At 45.5% G+C, this 17006-nt stretch overlaps 1 protein-coding gene across 4 annotated transcripts in view; it reads left to right on the top strand.

The window, feature by feature from the left end:
- Window positions 1-2812: 2812 nt before the first annotated feature.
- Window positions 2813-17006, top strand: part of SH3D19 (SH3 domain containing 19) — a 115658-nt gene continuing 101464 nt past the window's right edge. The window contains exons 1-2 of one of the 4 annotated variants that reach the window (XM_084856249.1): window positions 3157-3473; window positions 4230-4471. In XM_084856249.1, the coding sequence (XP_084712375.1) occupies window positions 4438-4471 (34 nt within the window). In that variant the 5' untranslated portion in view covers window positions 3157-3473; window positions 4230-4437. Of the gene's footprint in view, window positions 2948-2995; window positions 3474-4229; window positions 4472-17006 lie in introns of those variants that run through there. The other 3 variants (XM_084856251.1, XM_084856248.1, XM_084856250.1) reach the window with 3 other exon arrangements.

Raw genomic sequence — 17006 nt, 5'->3', positions numbered from 1 at the left:
ATCCTCAGGTAGCCAAAATCAACATGCAGACAATAGGGCTATTTTCCAAGGCTTTATTCCCATTTAACCTAATGACACTTACAGATGCTAATTGCTTGCTCCTACAAGTGAGACTTAAGACAGCTGCCTACTCGGGGGTTCTAACCTTAGGAATCAGTTGATCTCCGTTTGGAGGGGAAGGCGGGAAACCTCTGTACTTATGGGCTAGGAGGAGAGAGTCCACCCTTTTCCCGTGGGGCATTGGGGCGCTGCTGTTGCCATCGCGCCAAGCGGGCTGAGCACCTCCTCTCAGTGCCCGCCATCTCCCACTTGACACTGCACTGGTGCCTAGCATCCAGAAACTACTGTTGTGCCTCCCTGCCAGGGTCACTATGACTCTCAGAAATATGTACTGGGAGGGGCTTTCCCCCTGGCTGCTCCTCTGAACAGCACGCAGGTTCCTCTCCCACAGTTTCTATCTCTTCCTCAGAATCAGAACTGCTTTGGGGCTCTCTGGGCTCTGATCCAACCCTGACACTCACGTATTTAAAGAAATGTAGTGAGCTTGGAGGGTTAGACAAGAGGGAGTTAATGGGCCAAAAGGACCACGAAAGTTAGTCAAACTGGCTGGCCAGGAGATACGTTGCCATGGGAACTTAATAGACAATTGATTCTTGATACAGCTTTATTCTGGGAACGTTCTAACTAGGAAAATTGATCAGAGAAGGGTACAGATCTGCCCTACCACAACCACCTAGATGAGGTAATCCAGGTGTCCATGTGTAAAGGAAAACCGAAGTTCCAGTTAGACATTGGGGAAGACACAAACAGCTGAGCTTGTACACATCTTAGCATGCTGGTTGTTTCTCTAGGAATCTGATGTAGAAGCAGTGAACTTGATACCTTTTTAATTCTAGTTAATTAAGATTTCTGTGCGATTGTAGTTTTTTTACCAGTGGATATTTGCAGTTATCATGCTACCTATATTCCATTTGCAGCAAATGCCTATACCATGTTGAACCCACTCGATCACTTGTTCCTTTTTATCTTCATCTCTGTCAGACCTTTTGTCAGATCCAGCACCTCACCACTACCATTTTATCACTGGCAGAACTGCATGCTGTGATGAGCTGCATGATAGACACCTCCCTGTTTTGTAAGCAGTGGTGATTTCTGTACTCTTGATTTTAAGAGAGAGACAGTGGCATAAGAGATGAGTAGACTCCTTGGAATGAACCATGTGCTGTGACTGGTGTGATGACATAAAGAACCCAAGCTCTTGGGCACCAATATTTGTAGGTGCAATGTGCAATTGAGAGTTGCATTCCAGTATTTCTCACAGATTAGCAAAGGATGCTAGGCACAACTCTTAGACTGTGTGTAATTTATGTATTTATTTAATTTATATACTTTTTATAACAAATCACAGAACTGCTTACAAATAAAAAGTAACAATATACACAAGCACTAAAAGACAATACTATAAAACTCCACAAATGCATCAAAGCCAACCAGCAGCAAGATAATACATACCAAAGACTGTTCAGTAGAGGGAAGACTCAAAGGTTTCATCAAAAAGACCCAAAGCCCTGGAGGAAGAGCTGGGGGAAGAAAGCTGGGTCTTACTGACAAAACAAACTTATTGAAGATGCCTGACACACCTCCAAAGGCAGAGAGTTCCATAACGAGGGTGCCACAACTGAGAATGCCCTTGCTCAGGTCACTGCTGCCTTGTCCATAAGTGGGACCATGAGCTGTGCCATGGTGTCTATCCTTTGCAACATTGCAAAGGATGCTGAGGTACACCTGTTACCTTGTGTGGTACAGCTGCTGGGTGCGTCAAAAGGCGCGGGGCTGAGATTGCAGTAAGACTCCCCCATGGGTTTTAGACTTTGTAGAATGTATTTTAATGGCGTTTAATTTTTGTAAACCACCCAGAGAGCTTCGGCTATGGGGTGCTATAGAAATGTAATTAATGAATAAATAATACTTCTTATGGAAAATGACAGTAATGTCATTTCCCTATTGTTTTATCATTAACAGTGCTTGAGTTGCCTGGGGTAGGGAGCAATCCTTGAATTAGAGCGGGGTGGGGAAGACAGGAACACCCTTAATGAAATCCACATGTCCCACACCCTGGCGTTTCGCCGTTGTAGCCAACTCACACATGGACGCAGCCTTCTAACAACACCAACTGGGGGATCCTTGAGGGAGTGAGCCCCTCACTGGCTTCCCTCTAATTTGGGCGCTGGTGGTGGGGAACTTCAGTGCAAATTTGAATGGGTGGTAAACAGCGCAGACACTGGTGTAATAATGGCAGAGTTCCAAGCAGGCCGGCGTCATGGGTAGGCATGGTCGGGCACCTGCTGAGGGCCCGCAGTCCAACGGGCTCTTGTCAGGGCCTCGTCCTGCCTCCTCACCGCTGCAGCCGGCTTGTTCACCTGCCTCTAGCTCTGGCCCAGATGGTGGGAAGGAAGAACAGCGGATGCTGCTGGCTCTGTGCCTGCCAAGGAAGCAGGTGGTAGCAACGACGAAAAAAGGCGGGAGAAGCCGGAGCGGCCGGTGACCCCGCGGCGAGCAGGCGGGCTCCCTGAGGGAGGAGGCCTTTGGAGGGGGCCTCGCCCCAAGGCTCGCCAAAACCTGGCGCCGGCACTGCTCCCCGCCCCCAACGCAGGGGAGGCAGCAGGCACGCTTCCCAAGGGTCACTCGCGGGGGGGGCCGCCCCCCTCAAGCCTTTGAGGAGGAATAGCGGCTGCCGTTAGGCGCCGTTGGGCGCCGGGAGGGAACGTTTGAAACGCCCTTCGCCGCCTCAGGGAACCTCCGGACAAAGGGCGGGGCTTCCCGGGACACGGCTGCCGAAAGCCTCCCTCGCCGCCTCTCCTCCCCGCCGGCCCACGGGCGCCCGCCGCAGCCAGGAGGTCGCTCCCCCCTCGCCTTCCGCGGCGCTGATTGCTGCTCGCGGCTCCAGGTACCTCCCCCTTCTCCTTTTGTTTTAGTGTCAGGCAGGAGCCCCGTTTCCTGTCGACGCCGGAATGTTGTGAGCGGGCGGGGAAGCGCCGGCCTCCTCCGACGCCTCTCGCGCTCCCTCCCCTCCGCGGCGGGGCCCGTCGCTCTCGCTCCCCCGCGGCTGCCCGGAGCCCTTCCCGGGAACTGGGGGGGGGGGGAGGAGGAGGAGGAGGGGGGGTCAGGAAGGCCTCGGGGCAGCCGCGGGGAGCGCCATTTACGCTTCCGAGGGAGGCGGGCAGAAGGAGGCGGGAGAGCCGGGCGGCCGCGGGGGAGCCGGGGCTCTGCCTTTCGGCGCCCGCCCGCGGCAGGTGCAGGCGGAGGGCAGGCGCTAGAGCCCGCCGCGCACACCATGGAGGAGACGCGTGCCTGAGCGCCCTCTTTGTCCCCGGCGCCGATGGCTGAAGCCTGGAGGCTGGAAGAAGACGAGGAGGAGCAGCTGAAGGAGCTCGGCAGAAGGCACCGGAGAGCCAACTTGAGCCCTGCCTCAGGTAAGCGCGGCAGGCTGCGAGAGCCGAGCCGAGGGGCGCTTGGCAGGACAGCTCTTGTGCCAGGGCTGGGCTTCCAGCTGGGCGAGGAGGACACGGGCCACGGCGCCGATACACTCCGCACGCGCCTGCCTCCCTCCGGGACGTATTCACGGGCTACAGACCCGGGGAACCGCTGGGCGAACTTGGCGCGGCTGTTCGAGCTTGTGATCTGTCCCGCTCTTCCAAGCGGCAGTTCCCCGCGTCCTATGGGTAGAGCCACATTTGAAATCCAAGGGAAGACAATGTGGCACGGCAGGGCTTGTTGTTCCTTAAGGTAGGGGATCGGGGTGGGAGTCAAGAGATCCCACAGGGTTTGGTCAAACAAACCCTTTCGGGTGTTTAACGCAGGGTGGGCGGAAGGTAGATCTCCGGGTGCTTTGGCCTTCAACTCCCAAAGCTCCTGCCTGCCCGTGGCCAATGATCAGGAATGTGGGGAGCTGAAGGCCAAAACATCTAGAGATCTACTTTCTGCCCAGTCCTGGTTTAAAAGTTCCTCCTTGATTCCACACACCTATTTTTGAATATGCAGTTAATTTCCTTGACAACAGCATACCTGCAGTGCAGTTAACAGGATACTGGTGTCATGTGTTCCTGGTGCTCTGATCCCATCAAGATTGGCTCTTCCTTAGCTGTGTCCCAACAACATATGGTTTGGACTCTGCCAAAAAGGGAGCATTTGTACTACACTCACAGGAACTTTTTGGGTTTTTCTTTCAGTGCATGCAGCAGTTGGCCCAGTTATTGGTTTGAACACGAAACGTACAGATATACAGGAGACTTGTGGACAGGCTCATAGACTACCAATACTTTTTTCTGGTTATGTGGTGGTACAAGCAACTGAGGGTTATGTTGTCTGGGCCAGGGAATATTCTTCCCATTGCCTGCCAAAGAAAGGAAAGAATCACTGCTGGATCTCTTTGGCAGAATGTTCTGGAACTACACTGCATCTTATCACACTGGTGAGTCAGAAGATGTAGTCACCCATGGTTCAGTGAAAGGGTTCAAGGAACAAATTCCAACATGCTTTATCTTCCTGAGCGATGTAGTATACTGTATATTTGAAGTACAAGTTCTTAAGAATTTTGAACATTTATTTACGGTTTATACATCATCATGAATTTTGTAATCAAAATGACCAAATTTTTCAGTAACTTTTTCCTTATCTACCATCACATTTTATTAAAAATCAGTATGTCTTCTGAACAAGAAAGGGGCCGTAGCTGTTTGGTAAAGCACATGCTTTTTCATGCAAAAGGCCCCAGGTTTAGTCCCTGGCATCTCCTGGTAGGGTTGGGAAAGGCTCCTGCCAGAAACTCTGGAAAGCCACAGCCAGTCAGGGTAGACCAGCCTTCCTCAACCTGGTACTTTCCAGAAGTTTTGAACTCCAGCTCCCATCATTTCTAGCCAGCGTTGGCTGTGCTGACTGGGAATGATGGGAGTTGGACCTCAAGACACATCTGGAGGCCACCAGTTGGGGAAGGCTGGTGTGGGCAACACTGAGGAAGATTGGTCAGACTTGATACCATTGGTCAGACTTGTATAAGGCAGCTTTCTAGATCCATATGTAGCAGGATATTGGCTTATCAAGACACTTACGAAAAGAGAGAGAACACTGAAGGACTTTGGACTGCAACTTTGCTAACTTCCCTGAATTATCAGCAGTTTCTATGCTTGCACAGCAGTAGACTATTCTGTGTCTAAAAGGTGTTTTCTTTCCTCATCCCTTTGGCTATGACCTTAGTTGTCTTGTACCCTCAGAGGTTAGCTTTTATGCATTTTAAAAATCTTACTAATAGATATACAGTTGTGTAAATGCACAAACCCACACAGATTTACAGACTTCTGAAGGGAATGGCAGATTTCCCCCACCGTTCACCAACTAGAAGAATGTCTTTGGATCTTTTGTGTGTTTGGTGGCAGAACTTCTGTTCTTGCTGCTTAATTATGGTATATACAGTTGCATTTGGGATGTTTTATTTATTCTGTTTTATTAATATTGCACTCATACTCCAAGGAGATCAGAGCAGCTTATACACAGTCTCTCAGGCAGTCATCTATCCCAACAACTTACAGGGCCAGACCTACTTACCTTTAGTAGTAGAACAATGTTAGAACCAGTAGAACAAATAGTATGTTGATATCCTCAAAGGCCGGCTGTGGTGGATTTGCTTGTGGATAGACACTTTGAGGACAAAATTGCTTGTCTTCATAGCAATTTCATTGCCAGTGTTGAGACAGGTCCTGTTGCATTGTCCAGTGGACCAACTTACCCAGTTTTGTGGGATCAATTTCAGGTTGTTTGTTTATTTGTTTGTTTATTGCATTACTATACAGCCGAAGCTGTCTGGGTGGTTTACAGAAATCAAAACATTAAATACAATATAAAAAGTTTAAAAGCCATTTACAAAAAAACACATAAAAGCACACAGACAAGATACACAAACAGCATATAACTAAAAACAACATTGAACTATCAGTCATAACTAAAGACACATCCAGGACCGATTAAAATTCATCATGTGCTGCCAAATGCCTGGGAAAAGAGGGAGGTCTTAACCTGGCACCTAAAAGATAATAATGTCGGCACCAAGCAGACCTCTTCAGGGAGGTCTTTTCCACAGATGGTGGGGGGACCACCACTGAGAAGGCCCTCTCCCTTGTTGCTGCCTTCCGAGCTTCCCTTGGAGGAGGGCCTTAGATGCTGAACGTTTTATACGGGCAGATTCGTTTGATGAGACCTGATGATGTAGACACATGCCCCCTTGACTCTTTGCCCATCGTGGGTTATTAGGTCTAGCCAGGGAGACCTGACTGGGTGGGTCCAGAGAGTGGTAAATGCATCTTTCCTTGAGGGATTGGTGCCAGCCATTTTTAAAGGGGGGATTGTGAGACCACTCCTGAAAAAGGTCCCAGAAGTCTATGATAACGACTGCCCAGTTACAAATACCTCCTAATTATAATTTGCTCTTGAAAAACATCTTTGGATTGAGGAGTCCTGTTTACTTAATATACAGGTGAAGTCCACCAAGTTGTATAATTCACTAAGATCACTTGCTGGCAAGTTTCTTAGATATTAATGAATGCTGTACAAGAGCATGTGCATGCTCTTTTGCAGTCCTATTCATTGACCAACTTTAAGATCAGGGCAGGTTTTGGGAACCGTCTATACTAGTAGGTATTAAGTGATACAGTTCATCCCATTGTCAATCGAAAAGGGGCAAAAGGCAACAACACAAGGCATGGGCAGCTGCCACATGTTCACCTAAAACAGCAAAATGTCTAAGGTTATCCTATCCTGTCTGTTGCAAAGGGGATTGTGCAAATGTTCCAGGTGGACTTTGCCCTAAGTCTACAGTCCCACAGAAAATGATTTCTGTACGACAGGACTACTAGCTGCATAAGTGCATGCAGAACTGTTGCCCAAACGGCTGCAATCCTAAGCAAACTTACTAAGGGGTAAGTCCCATTGAACTAAGTGAGATTTACTTCTGAATAAACATGCTTAGGATTGCATATGTAGCTGCATCTGCTTAATGTACTAGATTTAGTTCTCGCATTTCAGTGACCATGAATGTTGCAAATCAGGCACTTGCTGTGCAGATAGATAATCTCCCATGCTATATTGTTGTTCTAATGCTGTTCTTTTTCAAATTCCATTTCTTTGTAGATGCATCAGTTACGTTTCTGTAATTCAGTTTTGCAAAGGTTAAAAAAACTGGCAAAATGTGTGTGGTTTGCACTTTGTGTCTACGTTTCTCTAACTAATGTACACTTCACAATAGCTTTACTTCTTCTGCACTCCCACATTAAACTTGTACTGACTTGTTCTTGATATAGAAAATACTAGGTGGATTTAGGACAGCAAAATAAGGTTGTGCCAGAAGCTTTACCTTGGCGGTCAAAACACTATCAGGGAAATTATACAGGTGGAGGTAGTTTGGCTGAAATTAAATCAGAGTTGGAATATAATACAAATGTTTAGCAAAGTTTCTCTTTGACCTACGGTACTCACTGGGTTCACACATCACACTAAGCCCCCCTGCAAATAAGTTGCAGTGGGGTGGTTGTTCACTGAAGAACCCACAGTACGCCCAACAGACGATTGGGCTTGCTGTGGCTTGTTCTCCCCTCCTTCCCGCTCAGTCCTCCATACAGCTCTGGCACATTTCTCAGGTGCCTTTGCAGCAGAACCCATCTTGTCTCCTCATCCTGGCCCCCTCCCCACTCTGATTATTATTTTGTCAGTCTTTCACAAGTGCACACTTAGGGTTGTCCAATATGTGTAATCTTGCCTGGTCAATTTCCTTGTATGTTTCAGCTGTCAAAGGGAGCAGGGAAGTGGAGTAGGTGGAAATTGACAAGACAAGGCTGCATATAGGCTAATTTGTGCACAGTTTCGAATGACCAGGGGAGAGGTAACAGTAACAGAAAGGAGGACCCAGTGGTGCAGTTCAGAAGCACAGAAAATGCAGGGGGCGGACAGGCGAGCAGAGCAAGTGCGTCAAAAGGGGGAGTATAATATCTCCCTCTTGGCGATGTGATCCTCTTGCTTTTAAGTGTTGAACTGACAGTTTTCAGTGTCCTCCACCTTTTCAACACTTCCCTGAGTCTCCACCTACTTCAGAAAGGGGAGATATTAACTTCCCACCACCACCACTTCTCATGTCTCCTTTTTGAAGCACTTACTGCTGAAGTTACTGTGCTTCAGTGGATGCATGCAAATCTCCCTGACAGTTTTAGGGGGGAAAAAAACCCTGGGAAGGCAGCTGCATGGGATGGAGTAAATGGGGCCTCATTGCGGTGTATGTGTGCAAGTACTGCTGGTACAGGTGCTCCATTTGCTCTGTCCCATTCAGCCCCCCTCTAAGGATTAAAAAAAACCCTGTTGGGAATATTTGCACAAATTTAAGGACTGGGATGTAAATCAAGGAGAAATTCATGCACTTATAGCAATGGAGCAGTTACTGCAGGTGCATAAATTTCCCCTCCATTTCTGTCAGGGAGATTTGCCCACACCCACTGAAGTGCAGTAACTGCTCTGAAAAGGAGCTGTGAAAAGGGTGGGGGAAGTTAATATCTTCACTTTCTGGAGTAGCTGGAGACTCAGGGAAGTGTTGAAAAGGTGGGGGGTGCTGAGAAGTGTCAGTTCAACACTTAAAAGTGAGAGAATCACGTCACCAAGGGGGTGATATTGTCCCTCCACTTTTGGTGCCCTTGCTCTATTTGCTTTTATTTCTGCATTTTCAGTGCTTCTGAATTGTGCTATTGGTCCCTCCTTTCTCTTACTGTTATTTCTCCCCTGGTCCTTCACAACTAAGTGCAAATTAGCCTACAGTCAGGGCCAGAAATATTGGAACAAGGATAACTGTTTTGGCAGTTGGCCTCTTTACACCACCACATTGAAATTGAAAGGAAACACACCCAGATGGGAGCGAAGTCAGGACTTTCAGCTGTAATTCAAGGGGTTTGACAAAACCGGGGCACTAACCATTCAGGAAGTACAGCCAGTGGCATACACCCTCCTCCCCATCGTTGGTGGCTCATAAGTAATGGAACGAATGGCTAACAAGCAGCTGCATGGCCAGGTGTGGCCTGTTTCCTGGGTTGTTGTTTATTCGTTCAGTCGCTTCTGACTCTTCGTGACTTCATGGACCAGCCCACGCCAGAGCTTCCTGTCAGCCATCACCACCCCCAGCTCCCCCAAGGTCGAGTCCGTCACCTCCAGAATATCATCCATCCATCTTGCCCTTGGTCGGCCCTTCTTCCTTTTGCCTTCTACTTTCTCTAGCATCAGCATCTTCTCCAGGGTATCCTGTCTTCTCATTATGTGGCCAAAGTACTTCAGTTTTGCCTTGAATATCCTTCCCTCAAGTGAGCAGTCTGGCTTTATTTCCTGGAGTATGGACAGGTTTGATCTTCTTGCAGTCCAAGGCACTCTCAGAATTTTCCTCCAGTTTCCTGGGTACCCAATGACTAATCAAGCAGATAAAAGGCCTGAAGGTGGTTCTGAGTGTCACATTTGCATTTTGTAGTTGTTCACTGGAACTCCCAACATGAGGTCCAAAGAGGTGTCCATTTGAGTGAAGGAGGCCATCATTAGGCTGAGGAAACAAAATAAACCCATCAGAGAGATAGCAAAAACAGTGGGAGTGACCAGTACAACAGTTTGGAACATCCTGAAAAAGAAGGAATTAACTGGCAAGCTCAGCAACAGCAAAAGGCCTGGAAGACCATGGAATACAACTAAAGTGGATGACCACAGAATGCTGCTCATGGTGAAGAGGAACCCTTTCACAACATCTAGCCAGGTCAAGAATGCTCTTGTGGAAGTAGGCATGTCATTGTCAACATCTACAGTCAAGAGATGGTTTTATGAATGTAAATACAGAGGCTTCACAACAAGGTGCAAACCACTGGTAACGCTCAAGAACTGAAAGTCCAGATTAGCCTTTGCCAGCAAACACGTAAAAAAGCCTGCCCAGTTCTGAAATAAGATTCTTTGGACTGATGAAACCAAGATTAACTTGTACCAGAATGATGGGAAGAGAAAAGTATGGAGAAGGAAAGGAACAGCTCATGATCCAAAGCACACCACATCATCTGTCAAACATGGTGGAGGCAGTGTTATGGCATGGGCATGTATGGCCGCCAATGGAACCAGGTCACTGGTGTTTATTGATGACCTGACTGCTGATAAAAGCAGCAGGATGAATTCTGAAGTGTATAGGGCTATACTTCCTGCTCAGATTCAGCCGAATGCTGCCAAACTGATAGGACACCGCTTCATATTGCAGATGGATAATGACCCGAAACATACAGCAAAAGCTACCCAAAAGTTTCTCAAGGCAAATAGGTGGGATGTTCTTCAATGGCCAAGTCAGTCACCTGATCTCAACCCAATAGAGCATGCTTTTCACTTACTGAAGACAAGACTGAAGGCAGAACACCCCACAAACAAGCAGCAGCTGAAGGCAGCTGCAGTAAAAGCCTGGCAAAGCATCTCAAGGGTGGAAACTCAGCATTTGGTCATGTCCATGGGTTCCAGACTTCAGGCAGTCATTGACTGCAAAGGATTTTCATCCAGGTATTAAAGGCAATCCTTAAGTTTGAAATGATGTTGGTTTGTTCCATTACTTATGCGCCACCAACAATGGGGGCGGGTGTATGCCACCGGCTGTCCTTCCTGAATGGTTAGTGCCCCACTTTTGTCCAACCCCTTGAATTACAGCTGAAAGTCCTGACTTCTCTCCCATCTGGGTGTGCTTCCTTTCAACTTCAGTGTGGTGGTGTACGGAGGCCAACTGCCAAAACAGTTATCCTTGTTCCAATATTTCTGGCCCTCACTGTATATGCAGCCTTGTCTTGTCAATTTCCTTGCATGTTACTTGCTCCACTTTGAAGTTGTCTTTGACAGTGGAAAATACAAGGCAGGACTACACATATGGGACAGCCATAAGGGCGCACTTGCATCCCTGCAAAAGACTGGCAAAAAATAAAATAAAATTACAACCCCACTTGTGCATTTTTGAGGTGAGTGAGTGCGCGTGCGCACATGTGTGTGTGCGCATGCGTGCATGTGCACACACACGCACGCACAGACACACAAGCTGGGGAACAAGTGAAGGTCCTTCCAAAGTGCCATTTCACCATCGGTAAAGGGCAGTCACTGGCAAGGGAGGCTGGTGGTGGCGGCACTGGTTTTTTTGCTGCTCTTGCTAAGTGGCTGTGTAACCGATCCCAGCAACCCACCATAAAATTGGTCTCCCAGGTTCGGATGAAATAACAACTCACCGTGGCTGGCTGCCCGTGGTGGGTTGCCGTGTTGTGCAAGCCCAGTCAATGTTATAACATTGGCAGAACATAAGAAGAACTCTTGCTTCTAGATTAAAATGTGTTCCTTATTTATTTAATGTATTGTTGGGATTTTCATGCCATTTTTCTGTTAAAGCTACTTGGGCAGTGTACAACAAATCAAAAACAATTAAAAAAATTAAAACATTGAAACGAAAAAATATTATTAAAGACAGCAATGCTGCGGAGTCTTATGTGAGTCCCATTTCATTAATATACACTTTATTGGATCTGGGTGTGTATATATAGGACTTTTTGAACTTGAGGCAACTTTTAGCAAAGAATTTTGAAGTGCATTCCATTGGTGCTACTTTGTGTTTCCTGTGGTTTAATATTATCAGTCTGCAAATACTAATATTTATTAAAGATTCCATTTTACCTGGTTGCTTGCACTGGGCATTTAAAACTACAGTCTTATACCCACTGACCTGGGAGTAAGCTGTTGCTGTATGTTCCCCATCACACAGACGTACAACTCATGTGCATATGGGTAACGACCAATTTAAGTGTAAGGGGGGCTTTAATCAGGGGTGTGGTGTGGACACAGTAGATTTTGCACTATGCTCTTAAGAAAGTCAGGGAACCTAGGGCTGCTGGGAGGCTGTACCCCTGCTTCCCAGGAATAACATCAAGCCAATGGGGAGACCAACCTGGCCCATCTTTTGGCCAGAGAAGGAGCAGTTGCAGGGAGCTCACTTCCCCCTCCCGGCCAGAAAGAATACTCTGCCCCAACTGATGGTCATCTTGGGACTGTAGAACTAAAGGGAAAGAACACTCTGGCTCCATCCATCGACCAAAGAAACAAGAGCCACCAATTGCTATTCAAGCAAGAACACCAGCAAGGGAAGATCACCCTGCCGACCTAGTCTGGGTCAAAACAAAGTTTAGCTCTGGGGAATGAAAAGAAAGCTCAGGGAGATTACTTGCCTCTTGATTGATTGAGACGTGACTAGCCATAGCAGGGCCATAGCAGTACAGGAAAAGATAATTAGCTACCGATATTCAAAAGAAAAGATAACATTATGGCCATCCGAGTAATATATGGACCTGCTGACCATTCTACATGGTGGGAATGCTTTAGAATTGGACCAAATTTCCCACTAAAGCTCTGGATTGTAATCAAAGGTATCCTCATGGCTGGGCAGCATGAAAGGCACCTGCATGTTTCCCTAGTTACAGGGAACAGCTCCCTTAAATCAGTGGAGGAAGCACATGAACAGTGGGGCTCCTGCAGCAATGTGTCCATCCACTTTAACAGTATTCCTGCACTGTTTCCATCCTGCTGCTGCCAGAACCAAAATGGCTTCTTGAGCCAAGGGGTCAGAGTAATGACAATGAAATACATATCACACAATTTATGTGTCCAGAGACCCAGCATATCTGAGTTCCTCTGTAATGAAGCCAAATAGAAATCAATGGGATATACTTTTGAGTAGACCTGTATAGGATCATGCTGTAATATTATGACTCTTTCAAATAGAAGCATCCCAGTTGTCAGCCAGAATTGGTCTTCTCTTCTAATCTTATGTAGTATGTGGTATGGAAACTTGGGCCCCTAATTTATTGAGGACAGTTCTGTGGTTTAATGTTGTCAGTTCCTGTGATGCTGTTTTACTTTTTACTCTGTGCTGGGGTCTATAGGCAGAAAGATGGGTTAGAAACATAAAACATAAATGTAAAATATTGGCTGACCACTAAAACAATTACGTTATGCAGTGTATAACATTTGTTTAATCCTGTATATATTTACTTAGAAGTAAAGATGTGTACAATGGGACTTACTTCCTAGTAAGTGTGTTTAGGATTGGAGCCTTAGTGAGCAGTTGATATTTTACAATAACTATTATTATTTCAGCAAACCTTGACTTGCTGTTATGGCTAGAGACCCCTATTTAATGATTGGGATCCAAAGAGCTACTTTGGGCATGCCTATTTATTTATTTATTTGCTGCATTTCTGTACCACCAATAGCCACAGCACTCTAGATGGTTCACGAAAGAAAGCTGAAACCTGTAAAATACATAAATATAATAAAATAATGTAAAATCTAAAACTGATTATAACAGTCACAGAATAAACCAACATAAAACCAACAGAGGACAGCAGCAATGCAAAAGATCTAAAAAGCACAAACACCTTTTTAAAACTGAAAAGATTAAAAAACTTGGGAGGGGTTGAGTGCATCCAGTGGGGTCTTTGACTCTTTTTGCTTGAGCTGCAGACATCTATGCTGTGCCACAAACTGCTTTGAACAATCTCCCCAGTTGCAAAAATTGATTGCTATGGAGCATGTCGTGATAGCGTTTGAAAAACATGAGCCCAAAGATTCCTTGGAAATGCCTGAAGTTCTTTGGTCCTGGACTATGTGTTCTAGAGAACAATAGAACCACTATCTTGTTAGTTTCTCTACCATAATACAAATAATGAAGTAGAACGGCAAATAATAAAATTGAATGTAAAAACCAGACAGGAAATTCAAAATAACGTGTTAACTGTTAGAAAAATAAAATGTTACCAAGGTCTCTTTGAAACATTTGGAAGTCCAAATCATGTCACAAGGTTGAGGACTGAGAACTCATATAGAGGTCTAAACCTATCCAGCGCCAGTTCTCTCATCCCAGGTGTGTTTATATGATCTTTCCAAAGAATAATGACAATTTTTCCATACACCAGGAGCAGATTTATAGTAAATGGACATATGTAACCAACCAAGGTATAGTATAGTTACAGTGGATATATTGTTTCCCCTCCTAGATACGATTTTGCGTCCCTTCTTCCCAGTTCCTCGGCGGCAACAGGATCTTCTTTGGCCAAGGAACAGGACATTGGGTGGTATGGGATAGTACTAAATATTGTTTTGGGGTGGATTTTGCATGCACTTGGGTCTGGTTGATTACTATATATTAAGTCCGATATTAACTAGAGACTCTGTATTGGGTATGGTGCTTTTTGTTTTGTTGTTGTTAGGCTTTTACCTGCAGCATGTGGCTTGATTTGTCTTGACTGAATCATCCAGATTTGTTCTGCAGCACTGGTTAAAATGGATAGGATCAGACAGTAGTAGAATACAAGCAAAGGTTTATACAAGTTTGGCAAAACATCCAACTACCTTCATTGATGCTGTGCAGCTACATTTCATAGAGTGTATATACTTTGCTCATGGCATGCCGTGATCAGATTGCATGGCTTGATTTGTGAAGGACTGCTTGGTAAAGTATCCTACCTTTTAGGCAGAGCTGAATTAATTGTGCCTTTGATTCCTTCCAGTTATTTGATGTTACGATTCATGTCTCTCCTTGGTAACCAGTGATTATGCATACGCAAAATACCTCATTGCATTTGAGCGAAAGGATTATCACTTATGAGACTGCTCCAAAGTCCAAGGAAGTCAGTGGAAGAATCCATTGAAGTCAACTGGCTCTGGACCAAGTACTGTTGGAATAAATTAAGGATGCTAACAGAGGCTCTTTTGCTGTTATCTATCGCAGCTTGTCCTTGGAAATGAGCCAACATCACTAAGCATAAAGTCTGTTTTTATTTTACAGAAAAGTACTTGTCTATTGACATTTGTACCAGGGGACAAGTAGAACCATAAAAACATTGCATTTTTCAAACAACTGTAAAAACTTGTTCAGAAAAATGAAATATAGACTTTTTAAAAAGAAATTTAAGCTTGTCAACGGGAAAAGAACTATCTTTTTTTTTTTTTTTAATCCAAGCAAACCACTCTTACATATGATCAAAAGCAACATTTATGGGAAGAGTCAAGTGAGTTGAATTGAAATTGACACAGTGTGATCTTATCTCTTTGGAAAGTGTTGGAATATGAAGAATATGATGCTGGTCATCATGGTTATCTTGATCCCGCCCACGAGCTTGTTCAAATAATTTACATCAGAAGGCCATTGCATCCATTAAGATTCAATTCCAATGCTAAAAAGACAGCATGGAGTTTGGGGAGCACGGTCTTTAGACTATATTCACAAACAGAGACTACAGTATGAACAAAGGCAGGAAGCCGATATATAAAATGAGTCTTTGCCCATTAAAATCCATATAAAGGTTTTGGTTTACTCAAACTTGTTCCTTCCTTCCCCTTCAGAAATGTTGCAAGCCATCAAGGACTGGTTCTGATTATAACCATGATCTAACAGTAAACAGGGTTTTCTTTTAACTAGGGTCCTGTTTAGTGTCAAACCATGGTTAATATCTGTTCCAGCATAGCTTTGAATCATATTTAAACCTTGTTTGGGGGTGATTTCTGCATGAGATGGATGAGGCTAGGCATACAATATAACATCTAAATCCTGATCTCTTAACCATAGTTAAGAGATTTGAGTTGTTCAGCTAATGCACTTCTTTCAGCTTCTGGACTGGCTCAAACTTATACATCACTTAGGGTGCAATCTTATACATGTTTAGACAACAACAACAAAGTCCTACAAGATCCAGCATGCCCCAGCTATCCATGTTAAACATCATAGCATTGCACCCTTAGTGTTATATTACTTATGACTTACATGTTGAATGCTTCTGTTGAAAAGCATTGTGTGTTATGTGTTACGAAATGATGTGGAAACTCTCTGCGGTGTCTGCTTTTTTATACATGCAAATTGAAGTTGCTGTCATTGGTGATAAACATGCATATGTAAATTTGCCTTCTTCTCTCAGACTTCTTGTTCCATCACCACCCAGGGGGTGTTTCCACCAGTGATTTACTCTGAGCCAGCTGCATGTTGAGGTTGTTAGGGACAGATGACGTTGTGGCCATCCAGCAGCCACCTTGGAGCCTATCAAGGAAAAACCGGATTTCCTGAGAATGCTTAAAGTCCAATTCTTTTCCTTAAGTCAGGTTCTCTACAGTATAGTTGTTGTATACCACAACCCCCGCATTTAGCTCGGCTATGTTAGCCCTGCCCAGGGGTGTGCCTTTCACCATGACCCCAGTCAAGGGGTGTTTCCTCCCATTGTGCTGAATGAGGCTTGCCCTCTGAGTGCTCACAGAATTTACAGAGATCCCCCTCAACTGACATGGCACAGCGCGATCTCAAGGCTCCGATTCTCCTTTGTTTGGTTTATTGCATTAGGAAGAAACTACTTCCACCCTTCTTTATAGAGATCCTGCAGGTTAAAATGTGGGCTGGTTTCCGTCTTTGTGCTCTCCCCCCGCTTTCCCAGCACAAGCATATGTCTGTCTACTTGGAAGTAACTCCCATTGTGCTTAGTGAGGCCTGCTCCTGAAATGCAGGTGCATCTGGACTTTCAGGAGAAAGGAGAAAGGGGAGGGGGGAAGCCTCTCTTATTGGTTGAGCAGCCCCTGCCAGTCAGATGAGGTTCACTCTAACCTCTACTCCCACCAGGAAGTATGTTCTGTGAAGCAATATTTATTGCTGTGGAGAACCTGCTCATGGTGCCCTGCATGGACCTGTTCAAAGCAAAGCTGATTCCTTTTTAAAAATCTGGTACTCCTCCTTTAGCTTCTCCTTCTGTTGTCGTGGAAACATGGCCCCAGTCTGTTGACTGGTGGAAAATAAATTCTGAGATCCTTCATTATTAAAAACACAGGATGTCCCCCCCACTACTTTTCTGCACGCTCTGCAAGTTTGGTTTCCTGTTGGCTGCTCAATAGCCTAAGTTCTGTAC

Source organism: Heloderma suspectum, chromosome 5 (assembly GCF_057233095.1).
Source record: "Heloderma suspectum isolate Gila_16-S chromosome 5, 16-S_ref, whole genome shotgun sequence".
NCBI lineage: Eukaryota > Metazoa > Chordata > Lepidosauria > Squamata > Helodermatidae > Heloderma > Heloderma suspectum.
Note: the sequence above shows the minus strand (reverse complement) of the source record. Positions and strands in the feature narration are given on the sequence as shown.